This window comes from Panthera onca, chromosome D4 (assembly GCF_046562875.1).
Source record: "Panthera onca isolate mPanOnc1 chromosome D4, mPanOnc1 haplotype 2, whole genome shotgun sequence".
Lineage (NCBI taxonomy): Eukaryota > Metazoa > Chordata > Mammalia > Carnivora > Felidae > Panthera > Panthera onca.
In genome coordinates, this window is record NC_138351.1 from 17,473,514 (window position 1) to 17,495,209 (window position 21,696).

Consider the following 21,696-nt stretch of genomic DNA (forward strand, 5'->3'; position numbering starts at 1 on the left):
AGTCTTTACAAGGCAGCGGAGCTCAGTCTGAAGTTTGAGAAGTCTGTGGCATGGCCAGGGTGGAGCCTGGCAGGCACAGAGGTGCTCCTGTGGAGGAGGGCAGAGGCCCGAAGCAGACAGTGGTTTCTGAGTATCCCCTGGGTCACCCTGGGAGAGAAAGTCCCCCTTCGTCGAGTGCATTTGGGAGAGGCAGCACTGCCTCTCTGGGAACGAAAGAGCCAGGAGGCACCACCGAGCCGCCCTGCTCATCGGCATACGAGCAGAGATGCCTGCCTGACCCGGATGCCGCCTTTTTGCTGCACTTTACCACAGACCCCAAGCCCCTGCATGTTCAAGGAACTGCCCTTCTGGGACAAACCGGCACCTGCCAGGGCGCAGCAAGAACAACCCCCCCCCCATTATCAAGGTGGGTCCCTGCCGTGCCGGGTCTCTAACAGTTGGATTTCTGAAACCCAAGCAGCAAGCCTGAATTAAACACAGGAGCACTGTGCTGCCACATGGGCAGATGGGCTCGGACACAGACAGGGTGAAGGCAGGGATCTGACAGAAGCCTGGGATAAAAGAGGGGAGATCGTTAAGTCTTCTGGGAGGGATTCCTGAACAGCAGCAGGCACGAACTCCCCTCTGGGGTGAAAGGCTGATGCCACTGTTCACTCCTCCCATCAGCGTGGACAGACTTCGGAGACGCAAAACCCACGGTGGAGGCTTGAGCCTTGCTTACGTGAAGCCCTGCCCCCTGCACTCTGCAGGTGCTTCCGAGCTAGGGCAAGTGTGCCCGAGAGGCAGAGCTGCAGCGGGCCCCTCCCCCAGAAGACCAGCACAAACCTCCCACATGCACCAAGTCTACTTGCCAGAAAGTGCTGCAAAGTTTCAGCAACAGGGGAAATAGGATCTAGCTTCTTTTAACAAGGAGACCAAAACACACCTAGTTAAAACCTGGAGCACAATGGACAAGGTGGTAATACTTCCTACTGCAGACAAGAAGAAACTCTGCAGAAGACTGACCTGAGGGAAAGAGCAGCCAAAACACAACAGCAGAGTGCACACAGCATACGCCACAAACACTTCCTAACGCCCCAGGCCCTGGGCAGTACATGACCTCTCCTTAATATAGCCATTATTTTCGGGAGCAGGAAACATAACAGGCTTTCCTAACACACAGAAGACAGAGGCCTAGACAAAAATGCCAAGATGGAGGAATTCATCCCAAAAGAAAGAACAAGAAGAGGTCATGGCCAGGGATCTAATCAAAACAGATGTAAGGAATATGCTTGAGCCAGAATTTAAAACAACAATCATAAGGATACTAGCCAGCCTTGAGAAAAGCATGGAGAACACCAGGGAGTCCCTTACCACAGAGATAAAAGACCTAAACACTAGTCAGACTGACTGGATGTACTGACCCTAAGAATGGAAGAAGCAGAGGAATGAATACATGATAGAGAAGATACAATTATGGAAAATAATGAAGCTGAAAAGAAGAGGGAAAAAACAATACTGAATCACAAATGTAGATCTGGGGAACTCAGTGACTCCATTAAGCATAATCGCATTTGTATCATAGCAGTCCCAGAAAAAGAGAGGGAAAAAAAAATCAGGGAAGGAAACAGACATCCAAATCTAGGAGGCAAAAAGAACTCCCATCAAAATCAACAAAAGCAGGCCAACACCAAGATATTTCATAGGAAAATTTGTAAAATACAGAGATAAGGAAAGAATCCTGAAAGCAGCAAAGGAAAAGAAGTCCTTAACCTACAAGGGAAGACAAACCAGGCTTGTAGCAGATCTCACCACAGAAACTTGGTAGGCTAAGAACGCAGTGGCAAGATATATTCAATGTGCTGAATGGAAAAATATACAGCCAAGAATACTTTATCCAGCAAGGCTGTCATTCAGAATAGAAGGAGACATAAAAAGAGTTTCCCAGAAAAACAAAAAGTTTGTGACTACTAAACCAGCCCTGCAAGAAATAAAAGCAGGGGGTGGGGAGGGGATGCCAGGATGACTGTTGGTTAAACCTCCAACTCTTGATCTCAGCTCAGGTCATGATCTCACGATTCGTGAGATCGAGCCCCATGTCGGGCTCTACACTGACGGCATGGAGCCTGCTTGGGATTCTCTCTGTGCCTCTTTCCCTGCCCCTACCCTGCTCATGCCTTCTCTCTCTCTCTCTCTCTCTCTCTCTCTCTCAAAATAAAAAAATAAACTTCAAAGAAATATTAAAGAGGACTCTAAGTGGGAAAGAAAGACAAAAAACAACAAAGACTAGAAAGGAACAGAGAACATCTCCAGAAACACCGACTTTACAGGTAATACAACGGCACCAAATTCATATCTATTAATAATCACTCTGAATGTAAATGCACTAAGCGCTCCAATCAAAAGAGACAGAGTATCAGAATGGATTTTTAAAAAAGTGCCTACAAAAGACTCATTTTAGACCTAAAGGCACCTGCAGATTAAAAGTGAGGGGATGGAGAACCAATTTATCACACTAATCGACGTCAAAAGAAAACTAGAGTAGTGATACTTCTATCCGATGAACTAGATTTTAAACCAAAGACTGGACAAAAGATATGGAAGGACACTATGTCATAATAAAGGGGTCTATCCAACAAGAAGATCTAACCATTGTAAATATTTATGCCCCAACTTGGAAGAACCCAAATACATAAATCAATTAGTAACAAACATAAAGAAACTCATTGATAATAATACAAGAAAATTTGTAAAATACAGAGATAAGGAAAGAATCCTGAGAGCAGCAAGGGAAAAGAAGTCCCTAACCTACAAGGGAAGACAAATCAGGCTTGCAGCAGATCTCACCACAGAAACTTGGTAGGAAAATTTGGTACTTAAGGGAAAATTAGGGAGACTTTAACACCCCACTTACAGCAATGGACAGGTCATCTAGCAGAAAATCAGCTAGGAAACAATGGCTTTGAATGACACACTGGCCCAGATGGACTTAACAGATATATTCAGAACATTTCATTCCAAGTGTCCATGGAACATTCTCCAGAATAGATCACATACTGACTCACAAATAAGGCTTCAACAAGTACAAAAAGACTGAAATCATACCTTGCATATTTTCAGACCACAATGCTATGAAACTTAACATGAACCACAAGAAAAAATTTGGAAAGACCAAAAATACATGGAAGTTAAAGAACATCCTACTAAAGAGTGAATGGGTTAACCAGGAAAGTAAAGAATAAAAAAAAAAAAAAATACATGGAAGCAAACGAAAATGAAAACACAACATTCCAAATCCTTTGGGATGCAGCAAAAATGGTCATAAGAGGGAATTATATAGCAATACAGGTCCTCCTCAAGAATAAAGAAAAGTCTTAAATTTTAATACTCAACATAACCTTACACGTAAAGGAGCCAGAAAAGGAATAGCAAATAAAGTCTAAAGCCACCAGAAGAAGGAAAATATAAATATTTGAGCAGAAATAAATTATATAGAAACATACAAACAAACAAAATAACCAGTAGAACAGATGGATAAAACTAGGAACTGGTGGTTCTTTGAAGGAATTAATAAAATTGATAAACCCCTAGCAAGATTTATCACAAGAAAAGAGAAAGGACCCAAATAAACAAAATCACGAATGAAAGCGGAGAGATCACAACGAACACCACAGAAATACAAAGAGTTATAGGAGAATACTATGAACGAACAAATTGGGCAATCTAAATTCCTAGAAATACATAAACTATCAAAACTGAAACAGGAAAAAACAGAACATTTGAACAGACCCAAAACCAGCAAAGAAATTGAATCGACAATCAAAAATCTCCCAACAAACAAAAGTCCAAGGCCACATGGCTTCCCGGAGGAATTCTACCAAACATTTGAAGAAGAGTTAATACCTATTCTTCTCAAATTGTTCCAAAAAATAGAAATAGAAGTAAAACTTCCAAAATCATTCTATGAGGCCAGCATTACGTTGATTCCAAAACCAGACAAAGTTCCCACTAAAAAAGGAGAATTACAGAATAAAGAGGTGAAGATTCTCAACAAGATACTAGCAAATTGAATCCAACAGTACATTAAAAGAATTATTCACCACAATTAAGTGGCATTTATTCCTGGACCACAAGGGTGGTTCAACATTCATAAGTCAGTCAACAGGATACACCACATTAATATTCTGTAAATAGATGCAGAAAAAGCATTGGACAAAATACAGCATCCATTCTTGATAAAAACCCTCAGCAAAGTAGGGATAGAGGCAACATACCTCCGCATCATAAAGGGCATATACAAAGACCCACAGCTAATAATATCCTCAGTGGGGAAAAACCGAGATCTTTTCCTCTATGGTCAGGAACAAGACAGGGATGTCCACTCTCACCATTGTTATTTAACACAGTAGTGGAAGTCCTAACTTCAGCAATCAGACAACAAAAAGAAATAAAAGGCACCTAAATTGGCAAGGAATAAGTCAAACTCTCACTCTTCACAGATGACATGATATTCTATGTAGACACCTGAAAGACTCCACCAAAAAAACCCTGCTAGAACTGATACATGAATTCAGCAGACACACAGGATATGAAATCAACATACGGAAGTCTGTTGCATTTCTATACACCAATAATGAAGCAACAGAAAGAAAAATCAAGGAATGGATCCCATTTACAATTACACCAAAAATCATAAGATACCTAGGAAGAAATCCAACCACAGAGGTAAAAGATCTGTACTCTGAAAACCATACAATACTTATGAAAGAAGCTGAAGAACACACAAACAACTGGAAAAATGTTCCATGCTCATAGATTGGAAGAACAAACATAGCTAAAATGTCTATACTACCCAAAGCAATCTACACATTTAATACAATTCCTATCAAACATCACTGGCATTTCTCACAGAGCTAAAGCATACAATCCTAAAATTTGTATGGAACCACAAAAGACCCTGAATACTCAAAGCAATCCTGAAAAAGAAAGCCAAGCTGGAGGCATCATAATTCCAGATTTCAAGCTACATTACAAAGCTGTAGTGATCAAGACAGGATGGCACTGGCACGACAACAGACACATAGATCAATGGAACAGAATAGAAAACCCAGAATGGACTCACAGCTACAAAGTCATCTAATCTTTGACAAAGCAGGAAAGACTATCCAATGGAAAAAAAAGAGAGTCTCTTCAACGAATGGCACCGGGAAGACTGGGGCAACAAGCAGAAGAATGAAATTGGACCACTTTCTTACACCACACACAAAAATGAATTCAAAATGGATGAAAGATGTAAATGTGAGACAGGAAACCATCAAAATCCTAGAGGAGAAAACAGACAGCAACCTCTTTGACATCAACCGTATCAACTTCTTATTAGACACATCTCCTGAGGTAATGGAAGCAAAAGCAAAAACAAACTGTTGGGACTTCAAGATAAAAGGCTTCTGCACAGCGAAGGAAACAATCAATAAAGTTAAAAGGCAACCTACAGAATGGAGAAGATATTTGCAAATGATATGTCTGACAAAGGGTTAATATCCAAAAATCTACAAAGAACGTATCAAACTTAACACCCAAAAAACAAATAATCCAATTAAGAAAAGGCCAGAAGACATAAATAGACATTTTTCTAAAGAAGACATCCAGATGGCTAACAGACACATGAAAAGATGCTCAACATCACTCATCATCAGGGAAATACAAGTCAAAACTACAATGAGCTACCACCTCACACCTGCCAGAATTGCTAAAGTTAACAACACAGGAAATAACAGACGTTGGCAAGGATGTGGAGAAAATGGAACCCTCTCACACTGTTGGTGGGAATGCAAACTGGTGCAGCCACTCTGAAAAATAGTATGAATGTTCCTCAAAAAGTTAAAAATAGAACTACCCTATGACCCAGCAATTGCACTACTAGGTATTCACCCTAAGGATACAAAAATACTGATTTGAAGGGGCTGTGCCCCGATGTTTACAGCAGCGTTATCAACAATAGCCAAACTATGGAAGGAGCCCAAATGTGCATCAAACGATGACAGATAATGAAGACGTTGAATATATATACAATGAAATATTACTCAGCCATCAAAAAGAATGAAATTTTGCCATTTGCCATGATGTGGATGGCAAATAAATCAGAGAAAGATAAATACCATACGATTTCACTCATGTGTGAAATTTAAGAATCAAAGCAAATGAACATAGAAAAAAAGGAAGGCACACCATAAGAGACTTTTAACTGTAGAGAACTACTGAGGGTTACTGGAAGGGAGGTGGGCAGGGGATGGGCTAAATGGGTGACAGGCATTAAAGGAGGGCACTTGTGATGAGCACTGGGTATTATACGTAAGTGATGAATCACTGATTTCTACTCCTGAAACCAATATTACCTTATATGTTAACTTTAAACAAAATCTAAACAAAAACTTTAAAAAAAAAAACAAAATAAAATGTAGTATTTCCCAAATATAACATGCTTAATATGGAAAAATACCCAATTAACTAGTACCCCATAGAACAGAGAGACGGAAGTGCTGGTTTATAGCACTAGGGTCAAAAATAACCAGTTTTCCAGTAAAGGAAGACATAAAACAGCCCTTAATACTTCTCTTTTTCTAGTATCACAACTCACTGAATTCTGTAAGTAGATAGATAGGTGATCTCTTCTTTACGGGTAAGGGCCCATGCAAATCCCCCCCTAATCTCATTTCCCTCCCTCTTCAAACTATTGGCTCGGCTACCTCGGGAAAGTATTCTTCCCTCCCTCCCATACCTCTGTGGCAAGCTCCCCAGGGGCTACCGCAACAAGGCCAGCCGTGTAAACAAGGGCTGTTGAGGCAGCTCTGTCAACAGGGAAAATCGGTGGATGATGTTCTGAAAAACCGAGCCTCCATAATCGAATTCTAGAGCCCATGGAAGCCTCTGGAATAGTTTTCAGAAGCCACATACCCATCTAGCTTCTAATCCTTCTCTACGCAAATCTCAAGGGAAACAACCAAGAAGCATATAATGGTACATGATGACTAATGGTGTTAGGCTTACTTCCACCACCGCCACCACCACCACCACCACCACCATCATTGAATTACTTGTTCATAAGTGTCCGCTTCTCAGGTTCTCATGCCATATTCATTTGGCTCACAACACTACCATTTCCTAGTTGTCCCTATTCTCCTCTGATAGATTCTGGCTCGTTTTCTCCATGAGCTCCTATTCCTTGGTCCATTATACAGCTGTCAGGGCCCCCCTCATGGAACCACCCTCACCCCCCTGAGTTTCCTTACTCTTCTTGCTTCCTGGGCATACTTCCTAGGTCATGGTTTTATTTTCTCACAAGGGGCAGGTGACTCCCAAATCTCCCTGTCCAGTTCAATCTTTACCCCAGGACTTCCTACCCTCACATCTAAAACCTCCCAGAAATCTCTGGCTAAATGTGCCATAAGAATCCACAAAACTAAAACTTGACAAAGCTAAAGCTAAAACTCAACAAAGCTAAAACTCATCACTTGCCCCCCTCCCCGTGTCTTTTGCACATTTTTTTTTTCAATCATGGTGGTGCCACCTTTCACCTAATTACCCCCGCTACAGATCTGAGAGTCATCCTCGACTCCACCTTCTCCCTCGGCTGCATGTCCAATCCCTAACTCCCCTCATCAACTGCCCTTTCTAAACGTGTCTTCGTTCATCCCTTCTGCTACAGTCTGGATGTTTGTGTGTCCCTGAGATTCAGGTTGACATTCTAACCCCCCAAAGTGATGATATTAGTAGGTAGGGCCTTTGGGAGGTGATTAGGTCAGGAAGGTGGAACCCTCATGAATGGAATTCGTGGCTTTATAAAAGAGAACCCACAGAGCTCCCTCACCCCCGCCACCATGTGAGGATACAACATGGAGTCTACAACCCAGAAGGGGACTGTCACCCATACCGTGCTGGCACGCAGATCTTGGACAGCCTCAGAACTGTAAGCAGTAACTTTCTGCTGCTTACAAGCCACCCAGCCTATAGTACTTCACTCTACAGTCTGAACAGACTAAGACACCTCCTTTCAACCCCATCATGGCTACTTTGGCTAGCCCTTGGGACTCATCCTCCTGCTGCATCAGTCTCTCAAATGGCCTCCATATTTCCAATTCTGACACCTTAAATCCACACTGTAACTGAGGGAATCTGCCTAGAAAGTAAATCTGCCCATATCTGACCACCTAAAAATCCTTCCTTAGTTTATAGCATAAAGTAAGGGACTCTCCATGACCTTGTCCTCATTCATAGCCTAGGGCAGTGAGGTCATCTTATCTATTTATTCCCCTTTGAAGGTTTAAAAGAAAAGATGTATTTATTTTTTTTATATGAAATTTATTGTCAGATTGGTTTCCATACAACACCCAGTGCTCATCCCAACAGGTGCCCTCCTCAATGCCCATCACCCACTTTTCCCTCCCACCTACGCCCCCATCGACCCTCAGTTTGTTCTCAGTTTTTAAGAGTCACTTATGGTTTGGCTCCCTCCCTCTCAAACTTTTTTGTTCTTCCCCTCCCCCATGGTCTTCTGTTAAGATGTATTTTTTTTTAATTTTTTTTTTTTACATTTATTTATTTTTGAGAAACAGAGTAAGACAAAGCATGAGCGGGGCAAAGGCAGAGAGAGAAGGAGACACAGAATCTGAAGCAGGCTCCAGGCTCTGAGCAAGAGGTCAGCACAGAGCCCGACGCGGGGCTCAAACCCACAAACTGTGAGATCATGACCTGAGCCGAAGTCGGAGGCTCAACCGACTGAGCCACCCAGGTGCCCCTGTTAAGATGTATTTAAAAAGAAATCACACTCATAGCTTTTTAGAGCCTTTCTAAAAATGTTTATTTATTTTTGAGACGGAGAGAGACAGAGTGTGAGCAGGGCAGGGGCAGAGAGAGAGGGAGACACAGAATCGGAAGCAGGCTCCAAGGCCTGAGCTGTCAGCATCGATGCCGACACGGGGCTTGAACCCTCAAACTGTGAGATCATGACCTGAGCTGAAGTCAGATGCTTGACCAAACTGAGCCACCTGAGCACCCCAGAGCCTAGTTTTACTTGCATCATATCCTTACTATTGACCAGCACTCTGCCACACAGTCCATCTGTGTTACCTCATGTAACCCTCAACACCTCTAAGGGGTATATCTATTTTTGTGTACCTCTTGCAAATAAGAAAACAAAGACCCAGAGTAAATTGGCCCAATTTACATACAGCTAGCAAATGGCAGACGCAGGCCTTCGTCCTGGCTCTATAAACTCCTATCTGGGTATGTGTCTCCTGGAAGACCGAGAGCCAGAATGGCCCATGGAATTCAGTGAGCATATCGATAACAAGGCAGAATGTGAAGAAGAGGAACAAGGTAAGAGAAGGTCATCAAGCTCTGGCCTAAAGATATTATTTAAGGAAAATAAAATTTTGTGGGCTCAAAACCCAATTCTATTTGATATTTTGTTCTCAATATAAAATTTGGTCTGAAATTCAATCAGCCACCTAAGTACATATCTACATAATATGGTATCAACTGAAAAGTGCAGAAAAAGGCACCTGGGTGGCTCAGTTGATTGAGCATCTGACTTCAGCTCAGGTCATGATCTCATGGTTTGTAAGTTCTAGCCCCACGCTGGGCTCTGTGCTGACAGCTCGGGGCCTAGAGCCTGCTTCATATTCTATGTCTCCCTCTCTCTGCCCCTCCCCAGCTCACTCTCTGTCTCTATCTCTCAAAAAATTAATAAACATTAAAAAAAAGTGCAGAAATACCCATAGTGAACCATTTACAGAGTTCTTTGTGTAATTCAATTAAGGATTCACTTTCTATCCATTTGGATATCAGAAAAAAATATATGCATTATTAGGTATAACATTTTATTTTGGGGCATCTGGGTGGCTCAGTTGGTTGAGCGTCTGACTTCAGTTCAGGTCATGATCTCTCGGTTCGTGAGTCTGAGCCCCGCATCGGGCTCTGTGCTGACTGCTAACAGCCTGAAGCCTGCTTCGGATTCTGTGTCCCCCTCTCTCTGCCCCTTCCCCGCTCATGTTCTGTCTCTCTCTGTCTCTCAATAAACATTAAAAAAAATATTTTTTAAACATTTTATTTTTTAACTGTTTATTTATTTTTTGAGAGAGGGACAGAGAGAATGAGCAGGGAGGAGCAGACAGAGAGGGAGAGAGAATCCCAAGCAGGCTTCATGCTGTCAGCGCAGAGCTCAACGCGGGGCTTAAACCCACAAACCGTGAGATCGTGACCTGGACCAAAATCAAAAGTCAGATGCTTAACTGACTGAGTCACCCAGGTGCCACAGGTATAACATTTTATAGCCAGGTCCGTGTATATTTGAAAATGAAGGAACGCCTTTAACTTCTGTCAATTTGCTTTGGTTACAAAAACAATTCTGTGTTGTTGTTTTTTTAAAAAAATGCATATAACAATGCAGTCTTCCATATTTTAACACAATGCCATGTATGCACAATTATCAGTACAGCCATGATGGCTTTGATCCCACAGTTTCTGAACATGTTCACTTTCTCCAATACATTTTCTCTTTCCTCAAATCTCTCAGTGGCCTCCCTGCACGGACCCCCCAAATCACACATACCCACAGGCACCATCAGATGGTCCCCTGGCCTCGACAGCTGTGTGCCCGCATCCTCCTGAACACTGGCCGTACTCTCTCCGGGCGCCCTGTTCGAGGGAGATGCCCAGGTTCTACAGTAAACCGTTCCTCGGGGACCGCACTTCAGCAAATCACCTCCTCCCTCCTGTTTCTGCAGCTTCTCCCTTGCTGGTGAATCATTTCCAGGACCACACGCGTTTATTTTGTTATCTCCATACGAAAGCAAAACAAGAGAACCTCACCTGTCCTCATCTCCCCAGTGCAACCAGGACGCAGCCCTCGACCTTCTCCAGTCCTACCTGCTGCTCATGGACGCACCTTGCTGCCTCAGGCACCTGCATTTGCTGTTCCTTCGATCAGGTGTGCCATCCCCCTGGGTGTCTCTGCCTGGCCCTCCCCTCTCAGGTCCCCCCTCTGCGACTCCGCAGTGACCTCCCTGCCCCAGACTACCCCAAGGAGTCCAACCCAACCCCCAACTCTGGCAGACCCCTCCCCAACGTCATTTTCTATTCCCTTATGCAACTTTATTTTTCTTCATCTCTATTTAACTGTCTGACATCGAATTACATATTTGTATTTGTTTCTTATGTGTTCTTCACCCCCGCCCTCTTACTGGTCTCTGCCCGCACACACCAGAACACAAGTCCTACAAAGGCAGGGACTCTTGTCTCTTCTTCATCATTTATCACTGGTGAATGGAAGAGCGTCTGGAACACACATAGTGGGTCCTCAAGGAATACACGTCAATTCCATAAATATTACACACTGACCAAAAAAAAATGTTTAGAGAATCTAAACTTCTGGGTTTTAAAAATACATCTTTCTACTTCTTTGGACATTTTAGTAGAATCAGGTTTGGGGGGCTGGAAAAAACATGTATCTCTTACCTTTCTGAGGTGACTCGGATTCGTTCCTCACAGCTGTAATTCAGTCTTTCCATCTTCTCGTGGAAGTATATTTCCACACACTGTTCTTCAAAGTCGTGAAGTCTCTTCAGATCCTCCTCACTCAGGTAGAGTTCTGTGTAAATAAGTATGGCACATTAAAAAAAAAAAAAATCGTAATTTGCCTTTAACAGGAAGCTGATACTGAGTAGGTGGGGCTTTTCTTCCACTTGTGTTGAAAACTCGATGAACTGGAGCTCGCGTGATAAAACTTTGCTGCTCTATCACACCAAATTCTTAATATTAATGGAGAGGCAGTGTGTAGAAACAAATAGAAACACCAGATTGGATCTTGCCTATTTGTTGTATAAACAGGCATGGGAATTTGAACAGGACTCATGTGGAACAGACACTCTGTTCAATATGCTCCTAGGTTAGAATGTCTCTACCCATTTACAAAAATCTGCTACATTTATATGCATATGGGTAAAGAATCTGGTTGTCTCCCCCTCCTCTGCCAACTGTTTTGTCTATCAAAATGACAATAAGTAACCTGTAGGTTAAAATCAAGGTTAGATGAAGTCCAAGACTGTTAAATTAATCCAGCAAGTGTAAGAAAGTTTCATGTTGTTACACTGAGTTTGTACAACATGGTTTGAACTGCATAAGTTCACTTACACGTGGGTTTTTTTACTCAGTAAAGAGTAAATACTATTTTTTGCTAAATACTGTAAATGTTTCTCTCCCGTAAGATTTTCTTAATAACCTTTTCCTTTCTCCAGCTTGCTTTATTATAAGTCTCAGTATATAGCACATATAATATCCACGGTATGTGTTAATTAACTATGTTATAAGGCTTCTGGTCAACAAAAGGCTATCAGTAAAGTTTGGGGGGATTCAAAAGTTATATACTGATTTTTGACCATGCAGGGGGCTGACATCCCCACCCCAATGTTGTTCACGGGTAAATGGGACTAAGTTACTCTACTAGAAACAGAAACATTATTGCCAGTCAGTGGCTGAGGCTGTCCACCTTCCTTGACATAATTATAATTAACTCACAAAAAGACACATCACTTCATGATATTATGAAACAATTCTGTGTCAGACTTTGATGATCACTTTCCATCTACCACCTTGGCTCTCACTCTGATCTAACAGAAAAATACATTAGCTCTTGAGCAGGTTTCTAATACTTGGAAAATATATAAATGGTTTTGCAAAAAGGGTAAAAATTGGTGCATTCTCTTCCTTCAGTGGTATCACTTAACTTAGGGAAAAAAATAGAGTTCCCTCAAACTTATTAGAAATGCAAACATTCCATTATTTTCCAATAAAATAGGCAAAAATATTGATTTTATGGCATGAAAGAATCTCTCAGAACTAAAAAAAAAAAAAATACAGTATCCTCACTCACAAACTCTAAATGCCTGTCTGCATCAAAGAATCTCTTAAGAATGAGGAACTTTACAGTTGTTATGATTTAATCTTTCTGTGGATTCCTAAGAGCAAACAACCCAAGGACCAATCCCAGTGACAGGTGCAGCCTGCATGTGTGGAGCGTTCTTGTGACTCTCCGCCAGGTGGCACTGCAGCCCCAAATGCAAACGATCTTCAAAACAGGATGGGAAGAAGTTTCAGAAAAATTCAAGAATTTTCCGGAAGTCAGAAAGAACACACCTCCATGCTTCGGCAAATTTACTCTCGTTATATACCGGAATCACCCTATAAGCCCAGATGAAGGCAAGCCCCAAATGTGGCCGAACCCCAGCCAATTCCAGGATCTCTCAGGTGGCCCACATTCTACTGTTCACTTGCAGCAGGTTCACGGACAGGCCTGGGACGGCTCTCTGTTAGAAGCCTAAAATTTAGAGTATCATTATAAACCTTTAAATTAACTTCATTTGTGCTTTGGCTTCCTTATAAAGGCTGAATCTCTTGGGGGTCAGCGGATGGAAAAGAAAAATAAATCTCCGAAGTGACTCAAGAGGAGAAAAAGACTTCACTGAGCCAATTACCAGGAAGAAGAAAAGCATATCATCCTATCAACCTTGTAATGACACCTGTCCCCCTAAAAGCCCATAGAAATGTATAAATAGTGCGCAATCCATTATCTGAAACTCCTGGAACCAAGTGTGTTTTAGAATTCAGAATTTTCCTTTTCTCAATTTAGAAAGGTAATACAGTACATATACCATAAATGCAGTAAAATACCTAACTGAGGCTAGGGCAGTACCCGAAAATCCAACACATTATTTCTGCAGCAAAATCAATGAATATTCACACTACAAGGGATAAAGACAATAAATGGCTTCACATTAGTTCCATCAGCCTCTTTTATCCCAATGAGTCTCTAACGTAAGAAGGGGGAAAAAAAGCTTTCCATTTTCAGGCGTATTTTGGATTTAGGGATTGATATAAAGGATTGTGGATTTATGCCACCCGTTTCCTTTATATTCAGGGACTATCTAAAAATGGGCATGGCACCAATTGTGAAATTGCTTGAAAGGAACTACCAAAAGATCTGCAAAACCGCAAAAGAAATGTTCTATTATCACAGTTAGTGTGACAGTCATATCGTTCAGGTTAAGATACGCATCAGCAAAATTAACTAGGAGATTCTCAAAATATGTAGACTTAAGCACTGCAAAATAAATAAATACATAAATACATGAGAAAAGTAAAGAAAAATATAAAAATGAGAATCCACATTTCCGCATCCTGAATTGTTCTTGAAAAATGAAACATTCATACAGAATCACCTCCATTCTCAGTAGATTAGAGAACCAGAGAATCAGGACTCTGGTTAACAAGTGAAGCTGTCTTATCTCTTCCCCCCTTACTCCACAAGACCTTTTGTAATCCCTTTCCATGTCAATCCTGTCTTCCACAACAGGGAAATGAGTCTGGGTCACTGTGACTACTCCCTAGGAGTTATTCTAATGCCTTTCCAAGTAAGCAGAGAAAACAAGGTTTTCTAGGCGACAGAAAGCCTTTGCACACTTACGGGGAAATTTTGTCCCTACCCATTTCTTTCTTTCGAAGTATCGGTTAATCTTGGCAAACGTACTACAACCACATGATGGAATCAATGTATTTACTCAGATGCAGGTCCTCTATTTACTTAGACCCAAGTCCTTAGCAGACACTCGATCATCAGTGAAGTCCGAGAGCCTTGCATCCTGTGCCCGGAATTTAACTGACAATGTTCCTGCGTGTCTTCACGTTGGATCTCCACTCTTACTCTCATCCCAGTGCCCCACCGATGAAAACTTACTTAATCCAACGTCACCCTCGTCTTGGTCGTTTGGAGCTCGATGATGGCAAAGACGGCGAAGGAGGAGTCCCACATGGCTCAGCAGGATGAAAGGTGGTGGCAGCCAAGGCTTCTTGTGATAAGTCATGATGTAGCGATAGCGATTGTACTTCCATAGTTTATTGGAAATGGATTTCATATCCACGTAAACGTTACTGCAAGTTGTAGTTAAGACAGGGATAACTTGTTAATATGGCATCCTGAAACATCACAGATCCTTTCTCTACTTCCCAACTTTTTGATTGGTTCACCTGACCTTCCCAGCCTTAGCCAATAAAAATCATATCCATTGCCTTTGTGATTCTTCTCCTACCCAAAAAGATACATTAATCACCTTCTACAGTAAAATATGCTAATCAGAATAAACAAAAAATAGGAATGACAATCAGAGAGAAAATGCTAATGTTTTAAATGCAATGAACAGAAACTGAAACTTTACACTCTTCTTGGTACACCATCTCTTCTCACATAAGAAGTTCTTTTCAGTCCATAATTCACCATTCACAGTAACTACTGTTAATGTTTCTCTCTATTATCAGCCTTATGAAGAGCCTCATGTCAAACATGAGAACTGATAGAATAATCCTAGTTAAAACACACCCAAAGGAAAGAACGGTAATGAAGAAGCGACAGGGAAGAAAAATGAATTCACCCTAAAATAATCAACAAGGGCACCTTCTATGTAGAAACTAAACAAAATTACTTAGATTAACTTTACAATGAAGATAATCCCTTATCAATAGGCTACCTTAGATGATCCCTTTAATTACATTAATTTTAATATGTAGATACTAGGGTAAATACTGATATTATGGAACTGTCCATGAAGTTGTGGTAGGTGGTACACTTACTCCAAAACACCATATCATCCCTAATTACTTAACTTTCAGTCTATAACACGATAGGTACGGGGAGAGGACACAATGGAATGTCTACCTTAACATTCCGCTCAGGCTAATATAAAGTTTGGCTTTTATAGAGAAAGATGGCAAAGTGGCACTTGAGTAGGACAGGAGAAATTAGCCAATAAAAAGACAGGCAGCCCTAAATGTGAGCGATCATAAAAAGAAGGAACCAGAACTATCCTGGAGAAAGCCAGCTCAGAATAAGAGGGAGGAGGCAGTTTCACAGAATCCATAAAGTAGATGATGGAAAGATAGAAAACTGGGTTTGGCAGAAGAGACTCATAAATATGGAGAACAAACTGAGGGTTGCTGGAGGGGCTGTGGGAGGGGGGATGGGTAAGGGGCGTTAAGGAATCTACTCCTGAAATCATTGTTTCACTATATGCTAACTAAATTGGACGGAAATTTTTAAAAATAAAAAATTAAATTTTTTTAATGGGTAAGGGGCGTTAAGGAATCTACTCCTGAAATCATTGTTTCACTATATGCTAACTAAATTGGATGGAAATTTTTAAAAATAAAAAATTAAATTAAAAAAAAGAAAGAAAGAAAGAAAACTGGGTTTGCTTTGGTTTTGTGAGAAGGGGGTGGGTACAGAGAGAATCCTAAGCAGGCTCTGTTCTATCGGTGCGGAACCCGATGTGGGGGTCAATCTCACGACCATGAGATCATGGCCTGAACTGAAATCAAGAGTCGGACACTTAACTAATTGAGCCACCCAGGTGCCCCAAAAGATAGAAAACTGGGTTTTAACATAGTTCTCAAAGTGTGGTCTGAACCACAGCATTAGCATCACCTGAGGACATGTCAAAAATGTAAATTCATGGGCCCTAGCCCAGAACTACTGAATCAGAAACTCTAGCAGAGACGTAACATCAATCTGTGGCTCAGCAAGCCCTCCAGGTGATTCTCCTGCACCATCAGGTTTGAGAACCACCAGGATTAAATGCCAGTCACTCCCAGTGTAACTACAGCCTGTCCACCAGCAGGTGGGAACCTTCACAGTGTATTTCAGGGTGGTGGGGGGGGGGAGGGGTTGTTTGTCTGTTTTTGTTTTTTTGTTTTTTGTTTTTGTTTTAGTTTTTTGTAATTCTTGCTATGAAGAATTTAGAATGGGCACCTGGACAAGTAGTCATATCTGGGGTTTCTCAGCTCATTGGTCCTCAGGCTGTCCATCTCTAGAGAGAGACAACTGTCTATGTGAGGATTTCTCAACCTCTCTTTTGACACCTGCCATTTTTGAGAAGCAAAAATCTCATAACCACTCTAAGTATTATTTGAAATGCCATAAATAATAGCTATACTAACTAAACACCAGGATATGTTAGACATTTATAAAATGGTGGGACTAAAAGAGATGACAGTTACATAAGCTTGTAACAAACAGAAAGGTACATCTTCCCATATATTTGCAACAACAGTCATTTTTTTAGTATTCTGATTTATTTTGCTCCCCTCCAGCCCTTTGCTTCCCTATTTTCTTTACTTATATTCCACTGCATTGGTTTCTCTTCTTTTATATTGCCCTCTTCAGTGGGGTAATCAATGAATAAAATACTAAGCACACTGCCTGGCATAAACGAGGCATTCAAAAAATACTAGTTTCCTCCCATCACTTCACTTGATTTCTTTTAACCATTGAACAAATATATTTATGCACTCTTTTTGGTACTTGGGAAAATTTTTTCAGCAAAAAAGACAATACGATATCTTGTCCTTGAGGCACTTATATTCCAGTAGACAAAAATGACAAACAGGAAAAAAAAAAAACATATAAAATATAAAACTTGTATATACACAAGTGGGTACAAAGAAAGAAGAATAAGGGGGACCAGGTAAAGAGATGGCTGAAGGAAAGGGCGGTGCGCTTTCAAATGCCATCCTTAAGTTAGGTCTAATTAAAAAGGGAATATTTGAGCACAGGCTTGAAGGGGGTGAGGGAATGGGTCCCACTGATACCTGAAGAGCACTCCAGGCAGACGGAACGGCAACTGCAAACACACCTGTGCTGGTTGAAAACCTATGGGTGTGTGTTGGGCGGGGGGGGGGGGGGGGGACAGTGTGGTTGGAGGGGAAAGGGTTAAGGGAAGAGTAGTGTGATGTGTGATTTTAAAAGCAGCAGGAAAACCAACTCACCAGGGCTCTCTAGGTCATGGTAGGAATTGTGAAATGGGGAACCATTGAGGGTTTGGAGCAGAGTGGTGACACCATCTGACATATGTCTTTAAAGAGTCATTAGGGACAACTGTTGATAAGAGTATGTAGGAGCCAAAGACAGAAGCAGAGAAATAAGTAGGAGGCTCTCCGGTAGCAGTGGTGTGGTAAGAGGTGGTTGGATTGATGATCTATTCGAAGGCAGAGTCAACAGGAGTCCCTGGCAGTTTAGAGGTAGAGACATAAGTAGCATTAAGAATGACTCCCAGGCTTTTGATCTGAACAACTGGGGAAATGGAGATTTGATGGAAACTTGTGGTCTTCTCCCTAGATTTGAGAAAGATGACAAGCAGAATAAGTACATGCTGGCAAAGAGAGGAGATCAGGTGGACATTTAGAATTTTTAGAATTCTATTATACATCCAACCGGTAGCAGATAAGGGGGCAGTTGGAGCTGTAAGACTGCAGTTCAAGGAAGAGATTCGGGCTGGAAATACAAATTGGAATTTGTCAGCATTACAGGAAGCTGACCAAGATCACCAAACAAAATGTAAATAAAAGATGAGCAAGGTCTGGGCCCAGGGAAGTTCCAAGGTTAAAAGGTTGAGGAGAAGGAGATGATCCAGAAAAGTAGACCGAGAAGAAATGAAAAGGGAGAAAGAGGAAGCAAAGAGGAAGACATACTGGAGCCAAGTAACGAAAAGTCATCAAGAAGCCCTCAGTCAGCTTTTAATCTCAGCAACAGTTATTCTTCCGTGATTCCAACTTAATACTTTACTACAATGCATGATCTCCTTTCATTCTGCTTTTATTACTCTCTCCATTTATTGGGTTTTTTTTTTCCTTTTCTTGTGCTGTCTTCCCTTCCTACCAGTAGTTTCATGCCCATGTTTTGAAACCATAATGAAAAGGGGGAGAAAATGGCACACACAAAAACCAAAGGTTACATACCCAAAATATGAGAATCTACTCAAAACAACTGCCCCCATTTTGATTTAAATAAAATAACCATATTTAACTAAAATAACCTACTTGAAAAAAGCAATCAACAGGTTCACCATGATGATATACTGCACGAAGAGGTAGACAGCTTGGAGGAACGGAGTAAGAAAAGAACCAGGAGGGCAAGACGGATGGCTTGCACAAACTACAAATAAAGAATTTAACAGAATGAGAGATAAGATGAATCACAGTCCTACGGTTCGACACAAATATTTATCACATTAACTTAGCAGAATACCATAAATTTTTGACATCTTTAAGATCCAGATGAATATTTTCCAGATTGTTTTTTTACTCTGAGTATCTACAAGGGCTTGATTTCTGAACGATGCCAAAATCCCCAACACACCATCTATATCTGAAGCATAGACTTCTCCATATATCATCCAGTATGGCTCAAATACAATATCTCGAGCAAGGCTCCAAGATGGCGGTTGCTTTGGTGAAAGAATGGCCTTGCGTGCCACTCCAAAGCTCAGCAGGACGATGGCCATCATGATCACAATGTAGAACATGTTTGCGGTCTGCAAAATAACACAGCACAACCAGAACTTTACCTCTGATTTTAAATTTAGAACAAATCAAACACCAGCAGCATTCATAATCACACCTCCCAGTATTAAGACTGTCTAGTCATTGACCAAAATGCCGTAGTCCATGACTAGCTGGGTTTCCTTTGGCTAAACCATTTCCTTCTCTCTGCCGTAGCATGTTTCATGTCAATGTCTGTCTAAAAACATAGATGTGTTGAGGGTGAAGAATCTGTGCTTAAACAAAAAAATCAGGAGTATTCAAATTGGTCAAAGGAGCCCTTATCCCTAAGGTTATCTTCGGGAATCGATTAGAGACTGAGAAATGGATCAGGTCGTGTTCATTTCACTTACTAAATGTACATCAATTCAACCCTTTTGTTCACTTATTTCATGAGTATTTCATGAGCTCCTCTGAATTTCTTAGCCTCCCTTCCACAAAGCTGGTACCATATGACCTATTCTAACCGATAGCCTGTGGAGTGGCGGTGAGTTATTTTAATTCCTGCCCAGAACAGTTAAAAGCTGTTAAACTTTCTCCATCCCTCTCATTCCCCACCACAGGAGACCTTGGAATCCATGTTATGTTGACATGGCACCGTCACAAGATAAAAGGATTCTGGATCCCTGAGTTATAGGGTAGAGCTCAGCCCCCATGAACACTCATTAAACTTTGCATTAGGGAGAAATAACTTGTGCTAAGTCACCGAGATGTATCAGTTACCTCAACACAACCTATCTGATAAATATCAATGCCACCAAGACCAGAGGACATTTCTGGTTTAAAAATATAAAGAAAAAAAAATTTTAAATAAAAGTGTAAAGAAAGAAAAATCTGTCTTTGGAGTCCTAGAGGTTCTCCCTCTTCCGTTCTCCTTTGTTCAAGCACTACCCTTCTCTCTCCAGAACTTGCCCCTTCCCTGCCAGTGAGTATTCCAGAAGGAAAAGCCAAAGATGATCTGGAGAGTACTTCCTAGAGGGTGGGTCTCAGGTCCCTAAGCCAGCTGGAGAAGGCTAACCCAACTGCACAGCAGGCTCAGATGAAAGAGCCGGATGGTCCAGATTTGAAACCTGACTCCCCTACTTATGCCCTGGGGAAATTTACTTAACCTCCATCTCCGTGTATGAAAACTGTGGACAACAGTAAGAGTGCCTATCTTATAACGTTGTTTTGAAGATTAAATGAGTTAATAGGTACAAATACTTAGAACATAGTGTAGCCCATAACGCGTACTACTTAAGAGTTGGCTGGGGGTGAGGAGATAAAAAGATGCATTGAAAGTGTTAGCAGAAAATATTGCTGGTGGTAGCCTCACACAAATCTGACCTTCGAGAATCACTGTGCTCAGAGACACATTTGATTCAATCATATCTTCTGGCCGTAACCAAAAGGCTAATGAGTGGAGTCTCCTAAGCAACCACCCAATATACTCTGCAAGGACATTTGTTAAATAGGAGTTTGTGGTTATAAAGAAAGCAGAGACGACATGAGCTCGATGTCTGTGCTTCTATAAACAATTCTAAAGGTTAAACTACTGGATGTGAACCATGAAAGTAGGTAAAGTCATTAAAAAGGACCCCAGAACACACAAACAGATCGTACTCACCATTTTTGCAATCATGGTCACATATGGACCTACGTGTTGATTCACGGCAAAGAAGTCCAGGAGCCGTGAGAACCAGAATATGATGTCTATGCAGTAGATTAGTCTTCCCGCTGTGTGCAAAGGAGGGTCGCCCCACCGAAGGCCAAAACCAACTGAAAACAGGCCAATAGCCACAGTTTCTATTAGGTTCCAGTACTCACTAATCCATACCTTCACCTTTTGAGTAAACTTCCCAGGTTCGGAAATACAGACCTAAAAGAAGAAAGAAAGAGGGAAATTTAAAGAATAGAGTGTGACCCAAGGGGCTCATAATACTGTTCTTTGGTACATCAATTGCTGGCTTAGAGAATAATTTGAACCCCACCAAACCTTAGATCACAAGGGTATTTTAGAGCCTTCAGTTATCCTTGGCCAATGAATTATTAAAACGATTCTATAAATGTGTTTTAATGTCACCAGCTATTTGAAAAACAAACCAGAAAAAAAACAAAAAAGAATACGCTTTCCTAGCTTTCATTAATCCTAAGCTAACACAGGGGGCCACCAAGACATTTAAAAACTCAGTATTACAGTGGATCTATTACAGCTACCTTTCTGTTTTCATGAGGGAGAGCCAGTACAGAGGAAACTGGTTTGAAACCAAGGAATCCTGTAATCGAGTCCTGCTACCACTACTTAGTGAGTCGTTGACA

General features: G+C 41.4%; 1 protein-coding gene across 3 annotated transcripts in view; it reads right to left on the reverse strand.

Annotated features, from left to right (window-relative positions):
- TRPM6 (transient receptor potential cation channel subfamily M member 6) overlaps nt 1–21,696 on the reverse strand; it is a 196,631-nt gene that overhangs the window by 43,250 nt on the left and 131,685 nt on the right. For all 3 annotated transcript variants that reach the window (XM_060610051.3, XM_078436941.2, XM_060610050.3), the window contains 5 exons: nt 21,005–21,256; nt 19,217–19,391; nt 18,898–19,012; nt 14,768–14,961; nt 11,494–11,626 (listed from right to left, as the gene is read on the reverse strand). In XM_060610051.3, coding sequence (XP_060466034.3) covers nt 11,494–11,626; nt 14,768–14,961; nt 18,898–19,012; nt 19,217–19,391; nt 21,005–21,256 — 869 coding nt within the window. The remainder of the gene's footprint in view (nt 1–11,493; nt 11,627–14,767; nt 14,962–18,897; nt 19,013–19,216; nt 19,392–21,004; nt 21,257–21,696) is intronic.